This window comes from Schistocerca cancellata, chromosome 1, assembly GCF_023864275.1.
Source record: "Schistocerca cancellata isolate TAMUIC-IGC-003103 chromosome 1, iqSchCanc2.1, whole genome shotgun sequence".
NCBI lineage: Eukaryota > Metazoa > Arthropoda > Insecta > Orthoptera > Acrididae > Schistocerca > Schistocerca cancellata.
In genome coordinates this window covers 468,249,423-468,264,907 of record NC_064626.1, presented here as the reverse complement: position 1 = coordinate 468,264,907, position 15,485 = coordinate 468,249,423, and the positions used below count along the sequence as shown (strand labels likewise).

General features: G+C 39.0%; 1 protein-coding gene across 1 annotated transcript in view; it reads left to right on the top strand.

Moving 5' to 3' along the window:
• LOC126177063 (ubiquitin carboxyl-terminal hydrolase 34) overlaps positions 1-15,485 on the top strand; it is a 479,314-nt gene that overhangs the window by 267,166 nt on the left and 196,663 nt on the right. Inside the window, exons 28-31 of the mRNA XM_049924303.1 lie at positions 5,086-5,297; positions 5,527-5,925; positions 12,569-12,772; positions 13,544-13,716. Of these exons, the coding sequence (XP_049780260.1) occupies positions 5,086-5,297; positions 5,527-5,925; positions 12,569-12,772; positions 13,544-13,716 (988 nt within the window). The remainder of the gene's footprint in view (positions 1-5,085; positions 5,298-5,526; positions 5,926-12,568; positions 12,773-13,543; positions 13,717-15,485) is intronic.

Genomic DNA, 15,485 nt, shown 5'->3' with positions numbered 1-15,485 from the left:
CAAACTGGCTGACACTGACGGCGGCGGTGCACAAATGCTGCGCAGCTAGCGCCATTCGACGGCCAACACCGCGGTTCCTGGTGTGTCCGCTGTGCCGTTCGTGTGATCATTGCTTGTACAGTCCTCTCGCAGTGTCCGGAGCAAGTATGGTGGGTCTGACACACCGGTGTCAATGTGTTCTTTTTTCCATTTCCAGGAGTGTAGTTAAGTCATCAGAAGTCAAAACAAATTGCAAAAATATTTGGAAGAATATCTGTGTGGTGCAAAAATTGGCAATTGATCCTAAATAATGAAAAGTGTGATGTCATCCAAATGAGTGGTAAAAGGAATCTGTTAAACTTAAATTACACCTTAGATTCAACTAAATACCTAGGAATCACAATTACAAACCACTTAAATAATTTAAGTCACCGTGCCACACTTGTTTTATGCACGTCTCTTTGACAAGCATCTGCTTGTTTCCATCGCTGAGGTGGAATACGATGCTGCTCTGATGTGGGGCTGACACGGTACTGCAGGTTCTGCCTAGTGTGTCACTCTAAGCGTGGTTGTGCACACTCATTCTGTAATGCAGCTCTCTTATTCACATCTTCCTCAACTCTAGTTGCAATTGTCAGCACTTTGTTATTCACATTGGTGCTCCTGTGGTGATTCTATGCAGGGTGGGAGAGGTTTTGTAATTGCTGTATCCTGGAAAATTTGTCTTTTTCACCATTGATTCTTTCTTGTAAGTTCGTATAGTGCTTGAGTAGTCTCTGTTGTTTCCCTAATTCCATTATAAACATCACAGTTAAAGGTAATGTGGCCAAGTTTTCCCGTATAACAATACTATGAAAAAGATAGTCGCTACTAACCATTTAGCAGAGATGCTGAGTCGCAGATAGGCACAACAAAGAAACTTTCTGAAAATAAGCTTCTGGCCAAAAAATGCCCTAGTCAAAATTAGACCACACACGCAAACATAAATGCAACTCACAACTCACACACACACACACACACACACACACACACACACACGACCACAGTCAGGCTGCTGGCAGAGACTCTGGTCGTGTGTGTGTGTGTGTGTGTGTGTGTGTGTGTGTGTGCGCACGCGGGCGCGCGCGTGCATGTGTGCCCTGGATTTTCCATTGTTTGAATTCATATACAATACTGACAGGCATTGTGTTCCCTCTTAGACCCATGCAGGTGCGTAGTTAGGTAGTGTACCAACAGGGGTTTAGGTAACTGAGCACTGGGCATTCTGAATACACAGGATAGCTGGTAGACTCTTTGACCTGTTTCACTGTTGTCCCAGTCATTCTGCCATGTTCCCATTTTTCGATTGAGGTGTTGGACCATGATTGTTATCCTTTAGTCTAAGATTTCTTGGACTTTTGTAGGCAATGGGGGCTACATGATATCTTACTGTAACATCTACTGGGTAGACTCCGAGTATCAACAGTAAAACATCAGTTGGCATAGTGCCAGAGGCCACTGTTAGTCAGAGTAGCACACCACTCTGTGCACATCACATGATTTGCCCGTTCTATGTGCACCGAAATTTGTGTGCCCAAACACTTGCTGCATAACCTGTGATGGTCATGAAAATCTCATCATGATAAGTTCTCTCTGTGTGGTGTGGTACCTTGTAGTGCTGAAGCACAGGCAGTTTGGTGTATAATTTTACTTGCTTTGTGTACAATTGTTTGAAAACGTTGTGTGAAGAAGTGATTTTTGTCCAGCTGAACTCCAAGTTATTGCATGTTTGTTTGAGTGGTGACAGAGATGCTTTCTAATTTAGCTGTAGGATTTCTGCGTAATGAAAGTTGACCTGTAAGAAATATGTATATGTTTTTCTGAGGGGCTGTGGTTAGTTTGTCGTTTATGAACCATTGCTGCATCCGGGAGAGGACCAACACATCCACCAGATGTGATGTGTGTGTTTCCCATTTTTCAGATATGGCTCCTGAATATGCAAAAGATCAGCTTCCATTTCTTCTGCCCTTTTTCTAACTGCACCCATTACAAAGAAACTTCTTATTGCATTCATCTCTAGGATTATTTATGCCATGTGGGAAGTGTGTTCAAATGTAACACTGGGGGGGGACGGGAGTCGAGGCTTGAATTCTGTTCATCCGTGGGCTCCCATAAGCCCTCAGTACATCTTGTGTTAATCCAGAAATTCTTTTCTTTTGGCGTGGATATGATGTAGCAGGTCTCTTAATTCTTTATAACCTCTGGGCAGATTATTATCCTTTAGTGTTAACCCATCTGCTGCCTCAGTTGTGGGGAAGATGTTTGATTTCTTCTTCTCATGCTCCATTCTTGTTATGTATCAAAGGGTGATGTATATGTTTCTTTTGTCATATATAATTTATTCAATTTCATGTGTAAATCAACGTGTCTATAAATCTGAGGTGGATCTGCTGTATCTAAATGCTGTATAGTTTATGTAAATGTCGGTTTGGTCACGTTTTTTCATATATTTGGCAACTTCACTCTGCCTGTGTTCATTACTTTGTGATGCACAACCACAGTGCTAATCAGTAGATTGTTTGCTTGTTGAGTCTGCTCTGTAGTGCGTGTGGCTTGTACATAGTTAGCATAAAATATTCCTCGTGATTCAAATTTCATAACTTTAATGTATTTTTCACTCTTGCTATTATCATAAATTTTATTTATACTCAAGAACTTAAGAAATTGTCACTGATTTTAAGAAAAAAATTGTTTGGAGAGAAAAGATATTTAATGATATCCACCCACGCTGTGAGGATGTATAAAACTACATGAAAATGAATTTAACCACATAGTGTATTACGTACCAATAGAGTGGGTGGTTTTTAAGGCATCTTAGGTGTTCTAGACTTTCAGTATTAAAGGATTCACTGGATCTAACTTTTAATCCTAGAATAAATGCTCTTCTCTCTAGTGAAGTGAAGAGTGCAACTTTTCAAGCATTGACAGAGCACAGTTCAAAGGAGGTTCAAAATCCTCAGATTCTTCTGGTGACAATGATGAAAGTTTCATATAATTAAGGAAAACAAGAACAAATTGTGCCAGATGTCCTGAACTCAGTGAACTGTTCCAACAAACTAACACAATACAACTTGAGGATGTGATGTAAGATTGTCCATTAATGTTGTAATTGGCAGTTAACTGGCTCAGGATATGTTGCCCAGAAAATGGCAGTGTTTAACTTGGATTATCATGACTCCAGTGTACATTGCCAAGCAAGCTATTTTAGTCTGTTGCAGAGTAGCTGACTTGTGGTGTTTTTTAAATCACAAGTTTTCGAACTGACAAATGACGTATGTGTGTGTTTTTCTTCTTTTTTTTCATTTTTCTTTTTTTCTTCTTTTTTCTTCTTTTTATCCGTGTATAAGATTTTAGAATGAGCACTAAAAACCTCAATGTCGTATGTCCAAAAAATCTATCATTGCATATGTTACTTATTGTGTGATGTGTAGCAGGGGTTGTATTGTCTTCCAGTGTAGTTTCTGCCCTTCCTGTTCCACTCTAGAATGGCACATAGTAATAAGGGTCATGTGTACCATCTGTGTGGGATCAAATTTCTGTATTTTTCTTCTCATACTCATTATCTACATTGTGTGTTGGAGTAAGTAGCCTGTTCCTTCGCTTGTGTTAGAACATAGACTACAGAATTATGAGGAAAATCATGTTTGTGATGTTCTGCATTTTTATTGCAACATCTACCATTAGAGTTTGTTGTTCATTCATGAGAGGCTGAAACAAATGTGATGAATTACACAGCTGTTCTTATTCGCCCTCCCAACCTACCTCATCCCTATTTCTCAGTCCAACTTAGTGATTTTCCCAGACCATTGAACAATACTCAAAACTGACCAAACAAGGATTTTTAAGCAGCCTCCTTTGTGGGTAAATAACACTTCCTGAGGATTCTTCAGGTAAATCTTAGTTTATCTGCTTTCTCCCAGCTTGATAGTTGAGTGATTCCCATGACTGATAACAAATCTTAGAAGTCAGTCAATATTTGACCATTTCATTTGTTTACATTCATTATGTTAAGGATATTTATGTAGAGGGTCAGCTGCCAGTCTTTGCACCAAGTGTTGATTATCTACAAGAATTCCTGCATTTCATAACAATTTTCTAATGACTTGAACTTACAGTCTACAACTATATCATCTGTCAACATCCTCTGAGAGTTACAAATATTTTCTCTTGAGTCATTCATATATCACGTGAACAGCAGCAGTGATAGTTTTAAATTGGATAATGTCTCCACGTTAGGAATGACTTGCTGACATTCTGTTTACTCTGTAAATATGTGTTCAATTTGCTAGGTAATGGTGCAAAATACTGTTCAAGCTTTTCCCGTACATCAGAAAACATGGCATCAACTTGGGCTCTGCTATCTACAGCTCTCTGGATTTTGTAAACTCTGTACATCTGAGTTACATATGGCAGATGCTTGCAGTAGCTGTTTTGATTCCTACACAATTTTTTGTCTCCAAAAAATCGTCTTATTTTAAAAAAATTAACAGTTCCTCGCTCAAATATTAGAGATTAGCTGCCTGTTTCAAAGCACTTTTCCTGCATCTTGCTTTTAGTTTCTTCTTTTCCACATACATATTACATGGTTTCAGTGTAATGTTTGTCAACTGCTTCTGCCATGCGGAGGACTTGGGTTCAATTCCTGGCAATTCCTGGTATTTTTCCCTGGTGAGAAGTCTGGAATGGGACCAACTTGGGCTCGTGATGCCAATTGAGAAGCTACTTCAGTGAGAAGTAGTGGCTCCCAGGTCTGCAAAACTGAAAATGGCAAGGAGAGAGGTGTGCTGATCCTATACCCTTCTGTAATGCATCCAAATGACGCTGTTGGCCGAAGATGATATGGCGGTTGGTCAATCCTGATTGGCACATCTTAGGCCAGAGTGACAAAGCTGTTCTTTTTTGAGCTCTGCTTAATGTTTGTCACTGATGAATTCATTTTGTTAGTGAATGTAACAAATCGATATTTTAACGCTAGACTATTGTGCTAGGTTGATATAATTTTCATTGTCCCAGCTGTCTTGATTTGTGCAATCATTTTTGATATCACAGAGTTCGAATGTCTTACAGAAAGTATAGAAGATCCGCAGAGCTGTGTAATTGATATTGATGGACTTGCAAAGAGGCTTTCTCAATCCATCTTGACACGAGAGTATTTAGAAACAAGACACAACACTGTGGAAGATGATGGTCTCATTGGGCTTCTGAATCTCATGTCAAATGTGCTTAAACATAACCCACCATTCAAAAACAGCAAAGAAGGGAAAGATTTTCTGATAGAGGTAATTTGTAATTTGTTTACCTATTGTATTCAGATATTTCCACATTTGTGCATGACAGTCTGAAAATTTATCTTGCATTCTTAAAATGAATATTTTTATCAACATTAATTTTTATGTTTGAGCTTACAATCATGTTGGTAACATATATTAGCTGTAAATTCTGTTTTAATTTGGATATTAATTGTGGAGCCAAGAGATGGAACTGATAGATCTTTTCAATGTCTTCCAGGTTTTTGATCTTCTGTTCGCACTGCCAAATCCACGTAAGCGATATGTACCAAAGTGCAAGTCACAGCTTTCACGGTCTTCAGCCTATGACTTGTTGGTGGAACTAGCAAAGGAGTCACCAGGAAACTACCGTATATTACATGAAAAGCTGCTGGAACAACATCGACCAGGACCGCATTCACCATATCCATGGGATTACTGGCCTCATGAAGATGGTCGTTCGGACTGTGGTTTTGTTGGTCTGACGAACTTAGGTGCTACATGTTACATGGCTTCATGCATGCAGCATCTGTACATGATGCCACAGGCACGATCTTCCATTCTGCAGGCTCAGTGTGATGGATCAAGCAAACACGAGATGACTCTTCGAGAGCTACAGCGCATGTTTGCTTATCTTCTTGTATGTATGAAAACTATTTCATTTTCTTTCTGTTGTATTACTTATTCTGTATATGGCTTGACTCAGTTTTATGAAATTTATTTCTCTTAAATTTGGTACTTCCTGTTTGTATATGTATCTTAACGTTCATGTGTAACTTATACCTCAGTCCAAATCTCTCAAGGCTGTCCTACATTTACAGAAGACAGTGTGTGAATGAATGAAGTAACAATAATGTTTAGGAAGGCTGTCTATCATAGACTAAGGTGCCAAAATTGGTAGAGTAAATAAGGGCCAACCTACAACCATGAAAGCACATATTTATAAACAAGTTGTGTCTGTAATTTAAAGTGAAGAGTCAATGGCAAGTAAATGTAAAGTTCATTAAACAAAGGAATAAGATGATGTGTCTGAGAGAGGAGTTGGGATAAATACTCCCTTTGTCAGAAAAGTTCCAGGACAGATTTTTCAAAAATATAAAATTGCACTTACAAGCAATAGTTCCTTGTCTGTTTATACACACATGCCCATGTTTCTGAAGGTCTTGGAAGCAACCAGTGAAATTTTCAAATGCAAATCAGGGTAACAACATTGAATCGCCTGTTGCAAATGTTTCAAGACTGCGATTAAAGAGTTTGCTTCACTGTTTGACCTGCAAGAACATACTCATGGTGAACTAATCATTTACTGTCAAAGAATTTGATCAACATTGTTTTTGTTCTTGAAAGTTGTTGTTTGACTTTTTTTGAGGCTGGTGATCCAAGACTCCACCATTCAGCACTTTGACACTTCATAATGAGAGTCATATTGGTAGCACAGCTTTCATCCCCAGCAATAATTTTTGACAGAAATTTGAAATCTTGTCTGCGTCTATCCATTAGTTCAGCAGAAATTCATTGTCTTTCCTCTCTCTGTTCGTCTGTTTGTGAGCCGAGGTTTTGCATAAAGTTTCCGTTTCCCTAAATCTTCGTTAAAATTTTATGACACACATCATGATTCAAATTAAGTTCTTCTGATATTGCACACACACTTACATGACGGTCTTCTTCAATAATTGCCTTACATGCTGCGTCTTTGCATTGGTATGTGCTGTACATGGGCAACCAGCTTTGAGAGTGTCTTGCACTGAACCTGCCACTCAAACATGAGTTCTTGAAAGTGCCTTACCTGCAATGCTTGCGTAATCACTGTCCACATTTCACTAGAGATTTTACCGAGCGTAATGCAGAATTTAATGTTCATCTTTGCTCATAATCAGCAATCCTTGTATCACTGTAAGTAATGCGCCAAGAACCCAAACAGTGTATTGCTAAGCACAGCCCTGTCACCTAGTGAGTTTGTGCGGAAACATGGCCAAGATCATTTCAAGAATGCACACGTGACATGTAACATAAAAACAACATTTGTTACAGTTTAGTATTGCAAACTCAGAAATAAAACAAATCTGTTCTGGTACTTTTTGACAAAGGGAGTATATATGTTCAGATGTACATTCTCTTCTTTACAAGTTATATAGTAAGAAGGAAATGGAAAGGGGAAGGATAACACACACACACTATCGTGCGCGCACAGCAATGATATACAGCTACTTTGGCCTGACTGTGGGCTCCTTATGCGTCTGATGAGAGCAGCTACCTTGGTTGGGTGGTTGGGGTAAGGGGAAGAGGCATGGGTGGGGACAGGTAGGGATAGCAGGATTGGGATGTGGGAAGATGATGTGCTATTGTGAAAGCAGGCACGAACATGGTGGGGACAGGATACAGAGTTAGTTGGCTGTGTTGGGTGGACCAGCTGTCTGTTGGCCACAATTTGGCGGTGGCCATTCATGCTGGCAGAGAGCTTGTTAGTGTCATGCCCATGTGGAAACCAGCACAGTGGTTGCATCGTATTATGTAGATCAAATGGCTGTTTTCACAGAGAGCCCTATCTTTGGTGCAGTAGGAGACACCCGTGACAGGACTGGAATAGGTGGTAATGGGAGGATTCTCCACCTACTAGTCTTTTCCCCCTCTCTAAACCTCTCCTACCCCTCTTTCCACCCTCCTCCTCCAACACATAAGACTGATTCTTTGTGCTGTTCCCACCATGTCCCTGATTGCTCACACAGTAGCACATAATCTTCCTCGAGCCCTACCCTGCTGTCCCTCCTCCTCCCCACCCCATGTCTCCTCCTAACCCCCACCACCCACCTCATATTTCTGCTCCTGTCAAGTGTGGACACATCCTGCAGTCAGGCCATAGATGCAGCCCACAGTCGGCCCTAGTGGCTGCAGACAGTACCTCTCTCTCTCTCTCTCTCTCTCTCTCTCTCTCTCTCTCTCTCTCTCTCTCTCTCTCTCTCTCTGTGTGTGTGTGTGTGTGTGTGTGTGTGTGTGTGTGATTTGTGCTTATGAACAATTACTTTTTTGCCAGAAAGCTAAAAATGTATTAGTCTTTTCATTATGTCCGTCTGTCTCTCAGTGCCTCCTCTATCCTTCTCATATTGATGTTATTCTATCCTGGGCTTTGCATTGCATGAACGTTTTGGTCTGTATGTTCAGAAAGCAGTACTATAAGAGAGAATATGGCACCCCTCAAAGAGTGTGATCCAAAATATGTTGCTTACACTTTATACAGTGGGAACAGTTATTCTTGCCATGGTAGTGTGTGAACATGTCAATTAGAATTGTAACAGATGGAATGATACTTTGTTCTGCTATGCAGAAAATTGTTGTGATGAAACACAGGAAGGTCCTACTCAAAATGACAAGTGGTGAGTGCATACTCACTATACTCGGATACAAGAACTGAGCCGGCCACTGTGGCCAAGCGGTTCTAGGCGCTTCAGTCCGGAACCATGCTGCTGCTACTATCGCAGGTTCGAATCCTGTCTCGGGCATGGATGTGTGTGATGTCCTTAGGTTAGTTAGGTTTAAGTAGTTCTAAGTTTAGGGGACTGATAACCTCAGGTTTTAAGTCCCACAGTGCTTAGAGCCATTTGAACCATACGAGAACTGAAGCCAAGTGATGTAGAAAACTATGTGGAATATTTTACGTGTTTTTTGTAATCTTTCAGAAATAAAGAGATGTTATTGGGGGTAACATGGTCCTTGAATATAACATGGTCCTCTGTATCACTTGTTCTGAGCAGTGCAACAGTCAGAATAATTTATGTGATTATGAATTTCATCATGACTCATACGGCTGAAATGGCTAAAAATACATTATTTGAGACTGTATACTGATAATTGAAAGCCCTGGATGGAGCTATACATAAAATAAGGGAAAGGCAGCCACTTACTGGTGCGTGGCACACACAAAGAAGTAAAATAGTTAGCATTAGCTTCCAAGCTCTTGCTCTTTTTCTCATAAGAGTACAGACATTCACATATACAGACACCCAAGTGTATATGCCCATTGCAGTAGCCAGGGTTAATGGGCATTTAATAGTGCAGTGTTGATGTAGTCAGTCATGGTAACTCATAACTTTGTAACATCATCTTTTTTATTCTCAAGCAGTGGAAAAACCAGTATGGAGTAATGACAGTATTATGAAAAGCAGAGGAGACACGCAGTTGCAGATATATACAAAAAAGACTGCTGTACATTTGAGCTTTTTGCCAAAAGACCTTCTTCTAAAGTAGAAAACAAACGCATTCAAACAAGCATGTCACACACACACACACACACACACACACACACTACCCTTGAGACCCATCAGTGGCCAGAGTCAGGGGTTGTGATTCTGTGTGTTTCCTACTTTAGTTGAAGGCCTCTTGACTATAAGCTCAAATGTATAGCAGTCTTTTTGTTGTGTCTGCTGCAGCTCAATGTCTCTCCTTTTGGATTCTTATCCATAAGACAATCATCTTTTTTTGCTGCTTTCTGAGGACAACAAACCAAATTCAGTGCTTCATATTCTATTGTTTAGTATCCCTTTGCCAGTATTACTTCAGTCTTTCTCATCCACTTTCATGACTTTCAGTAAATCTTTTTTTCCCTGTTGTAGATCCTTTCATTTGTGACAGTTTTATTTTAAAACTCCGGCCATCTGTTGCTTCTCTTTCTCTTGTGTCATTCCATTGTAAATCTTTCATGACTGTTTTCCATCACAACTTGCTGTTGACTCTTTTGCCAGTAAAGTTTGAAAATGTTGGGTTAATTTTGAGCTGTCTATTTTATGCAAATGACTGGAGATTATCAGTCTCCTCTTTCTTAATGTGTCTGTTATATATTCTATGTTGCAATGAAATTCAACATTATTTTCAATTTCTTGGAGCCCGTTATTTCTGGAGCACATTTGCCTTGTAATTTTCTATCATTCAATTTTATCTATATCTGATAGTAAAAATTATGAAGAATTTTCTATTTTTGTTACACAATTGGTTTTTCTGAGACACTTGAATCATTACCTTTGCTAGACATTCAGAAAGCACAAGATCACAAAATTATCACCACATATTTACTGAAAAAACTTTGTTGTTTCTCCCAGCATTGTTGGTTAAATTTTATGTTCTGATGATTTTTTCGTTCAAGATTCTTAGGATTTTCTCCAGAATGCAATTAAAGTATACTGAAATTAAATCATCATTTTGTCTTACTCCTGTATTTATTTTCAACAAATTTGATGTTTCATCTGTAAATTGACTTTTTTCTAAGAGACTCAGACAACGTTAAGGATTTTCTGTCGTCATAGTCACAAGACCTTTGTTTATCAATGACAGCCATGACTGTATATTGCTGGAAGAAAGAAGGAAAGTTATGGTTTAACATAAGTGATGTCATCAGAGGCCAGGCTCAAGGGAAGATGAGGAAAGAATGGGGATAGAAATTAGCCATGACATTTTAAAAAGTAACCATGCCAGCAGTTTCCTTAAGCAGGTGGGAATTTCACCCGCCATACTCCAAAACGAGAGTGAATTGTGCTAACCACTGCACCACTTCACTCAGGCCATTTAGTATTTCTGGAATTACAGATTATAAATTTTAAATATGCTCTGGAGCATGATGAACCTTTGGTAAAATCACCTAAATTAGTGGCAAATTTCTACCCTCTCCAGCAAAATTTTTGAGAAAATCTTACAAGTATCAAGCAAAAGGGATATGCCTCTGTAGATATTGATATCTTGTTTGTCACTCTTATCATGCATTGTGAATGGATGCAATTTTCCATTCTTCAGAGACGTTTTCTGTTTTCCAGGTTTCTTCATAAAGTAATAAAAATTCATTTATAATTGTGAAAGTTCAGATTGTGGAGACATGTATACTGTTGTTGTTGTGGTCTTCAGCCCAGAGACTGGTTTGATGCAGCTCTCCATGCTACTCTATCCTGTGCAAGCTTCTTCATCTCCCAGTGCCTACTGCAACCTACATCCTTCTGAATCTGCTTAGTGTATTCATCTCTTGGTCTCCCTATTTATCGCCCACGTTTCACTTCCGTAAATGGCTACACTCCATACAAATACTTCTAGAAATGACTTCCTGACACTGTGTACTACCTTTATTATATTTAGAGTTTTAATAATTTCACTAGCAGTGGGTGGCACACCGATATCTTTAGACAGCATAGGAGCCGACGCATGTATTTCACAAGTACTTCACTATTTTCAGCACTGTTTAAGCCCACTCTACATTTTTTTCACCTCTGAAGCAAGTCCTTGGTTCTTGATAATGTTTTAATTCTTACTCCTTCTTCTTCCATTTAAAGGAGTCTATTCTGAAACCAAAGGAATGTAACAAAACTGTTATCTCCAACTCATTGTTAGCTGACCTGTATCCCATTTTCCAGTTTGGTTAAAATGTAATGCTTGCCATGGCAGGCATACAGGTGATGTCCTTTTGACATGGTCATTCTCTCCCTCTCTTTATTTTTGGTAGTGTCTAACTTCTCTGTCATAGTTGTTTTCATGTCTAGTTGTTGTCTTATATATTACACTTCTTTGTTGTTTAAATTGTTCATAGTTTAAACCCTTCCTCATGTTGCTCTTTCTCTTAATGCGCTCTGCCATTCTGTCCTATTTAGTTTTGTCTGGTGCAAATTTTTTCTACGTCATTGATTTCTGTAGTTAGGTTGTGCCAGGTAGAAAATATGATTTAATTTTAGGAGATAGTGATCAGAGTCAGAGTGAACACATATTATTACTTTAATTTTCATGATTTTGTCAATTGTTTTTATTTTTTTTAAATTTTTATTTTATTTATTTATTTATTAATTATTATTATTATTATTATTATTATTATTATTATTATTTTAAATACACACTACAGTTAGAATTCACTTCAAATTAGATCATCCAAGTTTATGATTTGCTTGGAAAAGATTTTCAGTGATTATTTCAGTTGGAGTGATTTACAGATGCAGAAATCAAGTGGCAATTTCAGTACTTTTGTATGCCAGATGTCCCCATATTGCTCTTCAAAATCAGTTCTCTTTGCATATTTGTGCGTTGAAATGATTCTAAAATTTCACAGAATGTGATTACTGAATATTAGATCATTTATTCCCACAGTTATTTTGTTTGGCTCAGATTGTTGATGACAATTTACAATTTTACTATTTGAAAGATTGTAGATAGAACACACTTCTTCATCCTCACTACAAAGCTTTTAAAAATGGTGTACTTTTTTTTAATTATTTGAATAATAGAACTATGACTGCAAAATGCATTATAAATATGTGTTATAGGAGAGTGAACGAAAGGCATACAATCCACGCAGTTTTTGTAAAGTATATACCATGGACCATCAACCTCTGAATACTGGTGAACAGAAGGACATGGCAGAGTTTTTTATAGACTTGGTTTCAAAACTTGAAGAAATGACTCCTGAGTTAAAGAAACTTGTCAAGACATTATTTGGAGGCGTCATAAGCAACAATGTTGTTTCGCTAGTGAGTATTAATTGCAGTATCAATTTATCTGATACATTAAAAAATTAAATATTGTAATTGGGCAATTACAAAAATTTCATCTTGTAAACTGTTCATGCATTTTAAGTCTCTTCAAATATCATTTCCTCAAATTTACTTTAAATTATTTTAATTCTGTTCATCGTTCAGAATGTATCTTATTTTGTGTGTTTAATTTAGTGTGTCCAATCTGTGCTTGCCTCCAGAAAACAGAAACTATGTTTTCAATAGCTTAAAATCAGTCCTTTTTTTTCACAGTTTTTGCTACATTGAACACATTTTTCTGAGAGATACAGTCCACTTGTTTTGTTTTAACATCACAATGTACAATGTCAGAGTTTTTTGTTTTAGCATTTAATCCCACAGCACCACTTGCCTACAGTCTTGTGTATAATAGTATATAGGGTTTCATTTAGTGTTTCCTATACTTTCTTTGCACTTAAGTCATTGTTTCAACAAGTTTCTTATTTAATATAACTGAGTGGTTTTTTAAACAGCAAAATCACATAGATGTGCTCATTTCAAACAACATTTTTGAGGTTTAAATCATAAAAACTCTGCTAATGAGTAAGAACCTTAATTTTGTAGTTGAAGGCACAGGTACCAAGTGCCCTTTTTGACTGTATCCATATTATCCTTAATAGAAATAAGTGTTATTGGAGGATATGTAAGGGAGTAAACTGACATGTCTTCAGTGTCAAACATCATTTTCATTTCTGCACAGCAATTTACATTTCCACACTTCTTTCACAGGATTGTGAACATGTAAGTCGAAAGTTGGAGGAATTTTACACTGTTCGTTGCCAAGTTGCAGACATGCGTAACCTGTACGAGTCACTTGATGAAGTTACAGTAAAGGATACATTAGAGGGAGATAACATGTACACATGCTCACAGTGTGGCAAGAAAGTTCGTGCAGAAAAAAGGTGAGTAATTTGACATGATAAGAATTTGGATCTTCCACCTATTTGTTTCGAAGAAGGCCAAAATATTAGACCAATTAAAGCTGCATTATCCAGTTAAGTACTTTTTGCCGTTCTTTGTTTATAGCGATCTGTAACTGTAATATTAAACAGTGGAAAGTGTCCTGGTCAGAATATCAGCAATTATCAAAAGTATAGATTGCTAATCAACATAAAGATGACACATTGAGTTGCAGACAGGCACAACAAAAGGACCATTACACACTAAACTTTCAGTGAAAGCCTTCTTCAGAAATGAAAGAAAAGCACACGCAAATTCACACAAGCAGAAACATCTCCTGCACACATGACCACCATCTCTGGTCACTCTAGGCCGGACTTCAACTGTTGCATTAACTGAAAGCAGCAGTGGAAGGAGAAGGGGTAGCAGAGTACAGGTGAGGGAGGGGGAAGAAGAGAGAGAGAAGAACGATGTCTGGTGGAATATACAGGGTTTATAAGGCAGCAGGAAAATGCTGCCAGGGGCAGTGTTGGGAGGCTCTGGGTGGGGGTTGGGGGACGAGAGTGAAAAAGGAGAGGAACAGTGGGGGGAAAAAACTAGTGGGTGTGTTAGCAAAAAGCGAGCACGGTAAAGGTGGGGGCCATGAATTGGGAGGAGGTTATAGGATAGAGGGGCAGAAACTGGTGAGTGGAGGATGTGGGGAAGTAGTTTGTTGCAGGTTGAGGCCAATATAATTTTGGTAGCAGGAAATATGTTGTAAGAATAACTCCCATCTGTGCAGTTCAGAAAAGCTGGTGGTGCAGGGAGGATCAAGATGGCCTGGATTGTGAAGTAGCCACTGAAATCAAGTATGGTATGTGCATCTGCATGTTGTGCCACAGGATGCTCCACTTTGCTCTTTTGCCACAGTCTGGCAGTTGCCATTCATCCTGGTGGCCAGCTCATTGGTAGTCATACATGTATTAATAGCTGTGAAATGATTGCAGAATACTTGGTATATGACATGGCTATTTTCACAGCCTTTGATGGTATGGGATAAGCCTGTGATATGTCTGTAATAGGAAGTGCTGGTGGGTGGATTGGACAGGTGTTGCACCTGTGTCTTAGATAGGGGGTAGGGGTAAGATTCCTATGACAAGGGATTGGGCCTGGGAGTGGCATATGGATAGGTTCAGATGTGCAGGTTGGGTGGATAGTGGGACACCACTTTAGAAGGGATGGGAAGGATCTTAGGTAGGATGCCCCTAATATCAGAATGTGATAATAGGTAGTCAAAGCCTTGATGAAGAATGTCATTTAGTTGTTCCACTCCAGGGTGGTATTGGGTGACAAAAAGGGGCACTTCTTTGTAGATAGTTCTTGGGGGTGGTGGGAGGGTTGGCAATGTATAAGTATACAGCACAGGATATCTGGGGATAGTGCCTGTCTGTGAAGGCCATTGTGAAACCTTAAGCATACTGGCAAAGGGAGCTCTTATCACTGCATATACTTCATCCACAGGTGGCCAGGCTTTAGGAGAGGGATTTTGTAGTGTGGAAGGGATGGCAGCTGTCTAAATGTAGGTACCGTTGGTAATTGGTGGGTTTAATGTGGGCAGAGGTGTGGATGGAGCCATCAGAGAGGAAGTGGTCTGTGTCCAAGAATATGGCACACGGAGCTGAGGACGACCAGGTGAAGTGTATGGGAGAAAAGGTGTTGAGGCTGTGAAGGAGTGAGAATAAGATGCTTTGGCCTTGAGTCGTGATCATGAAGATATCATCATTGAATCTGA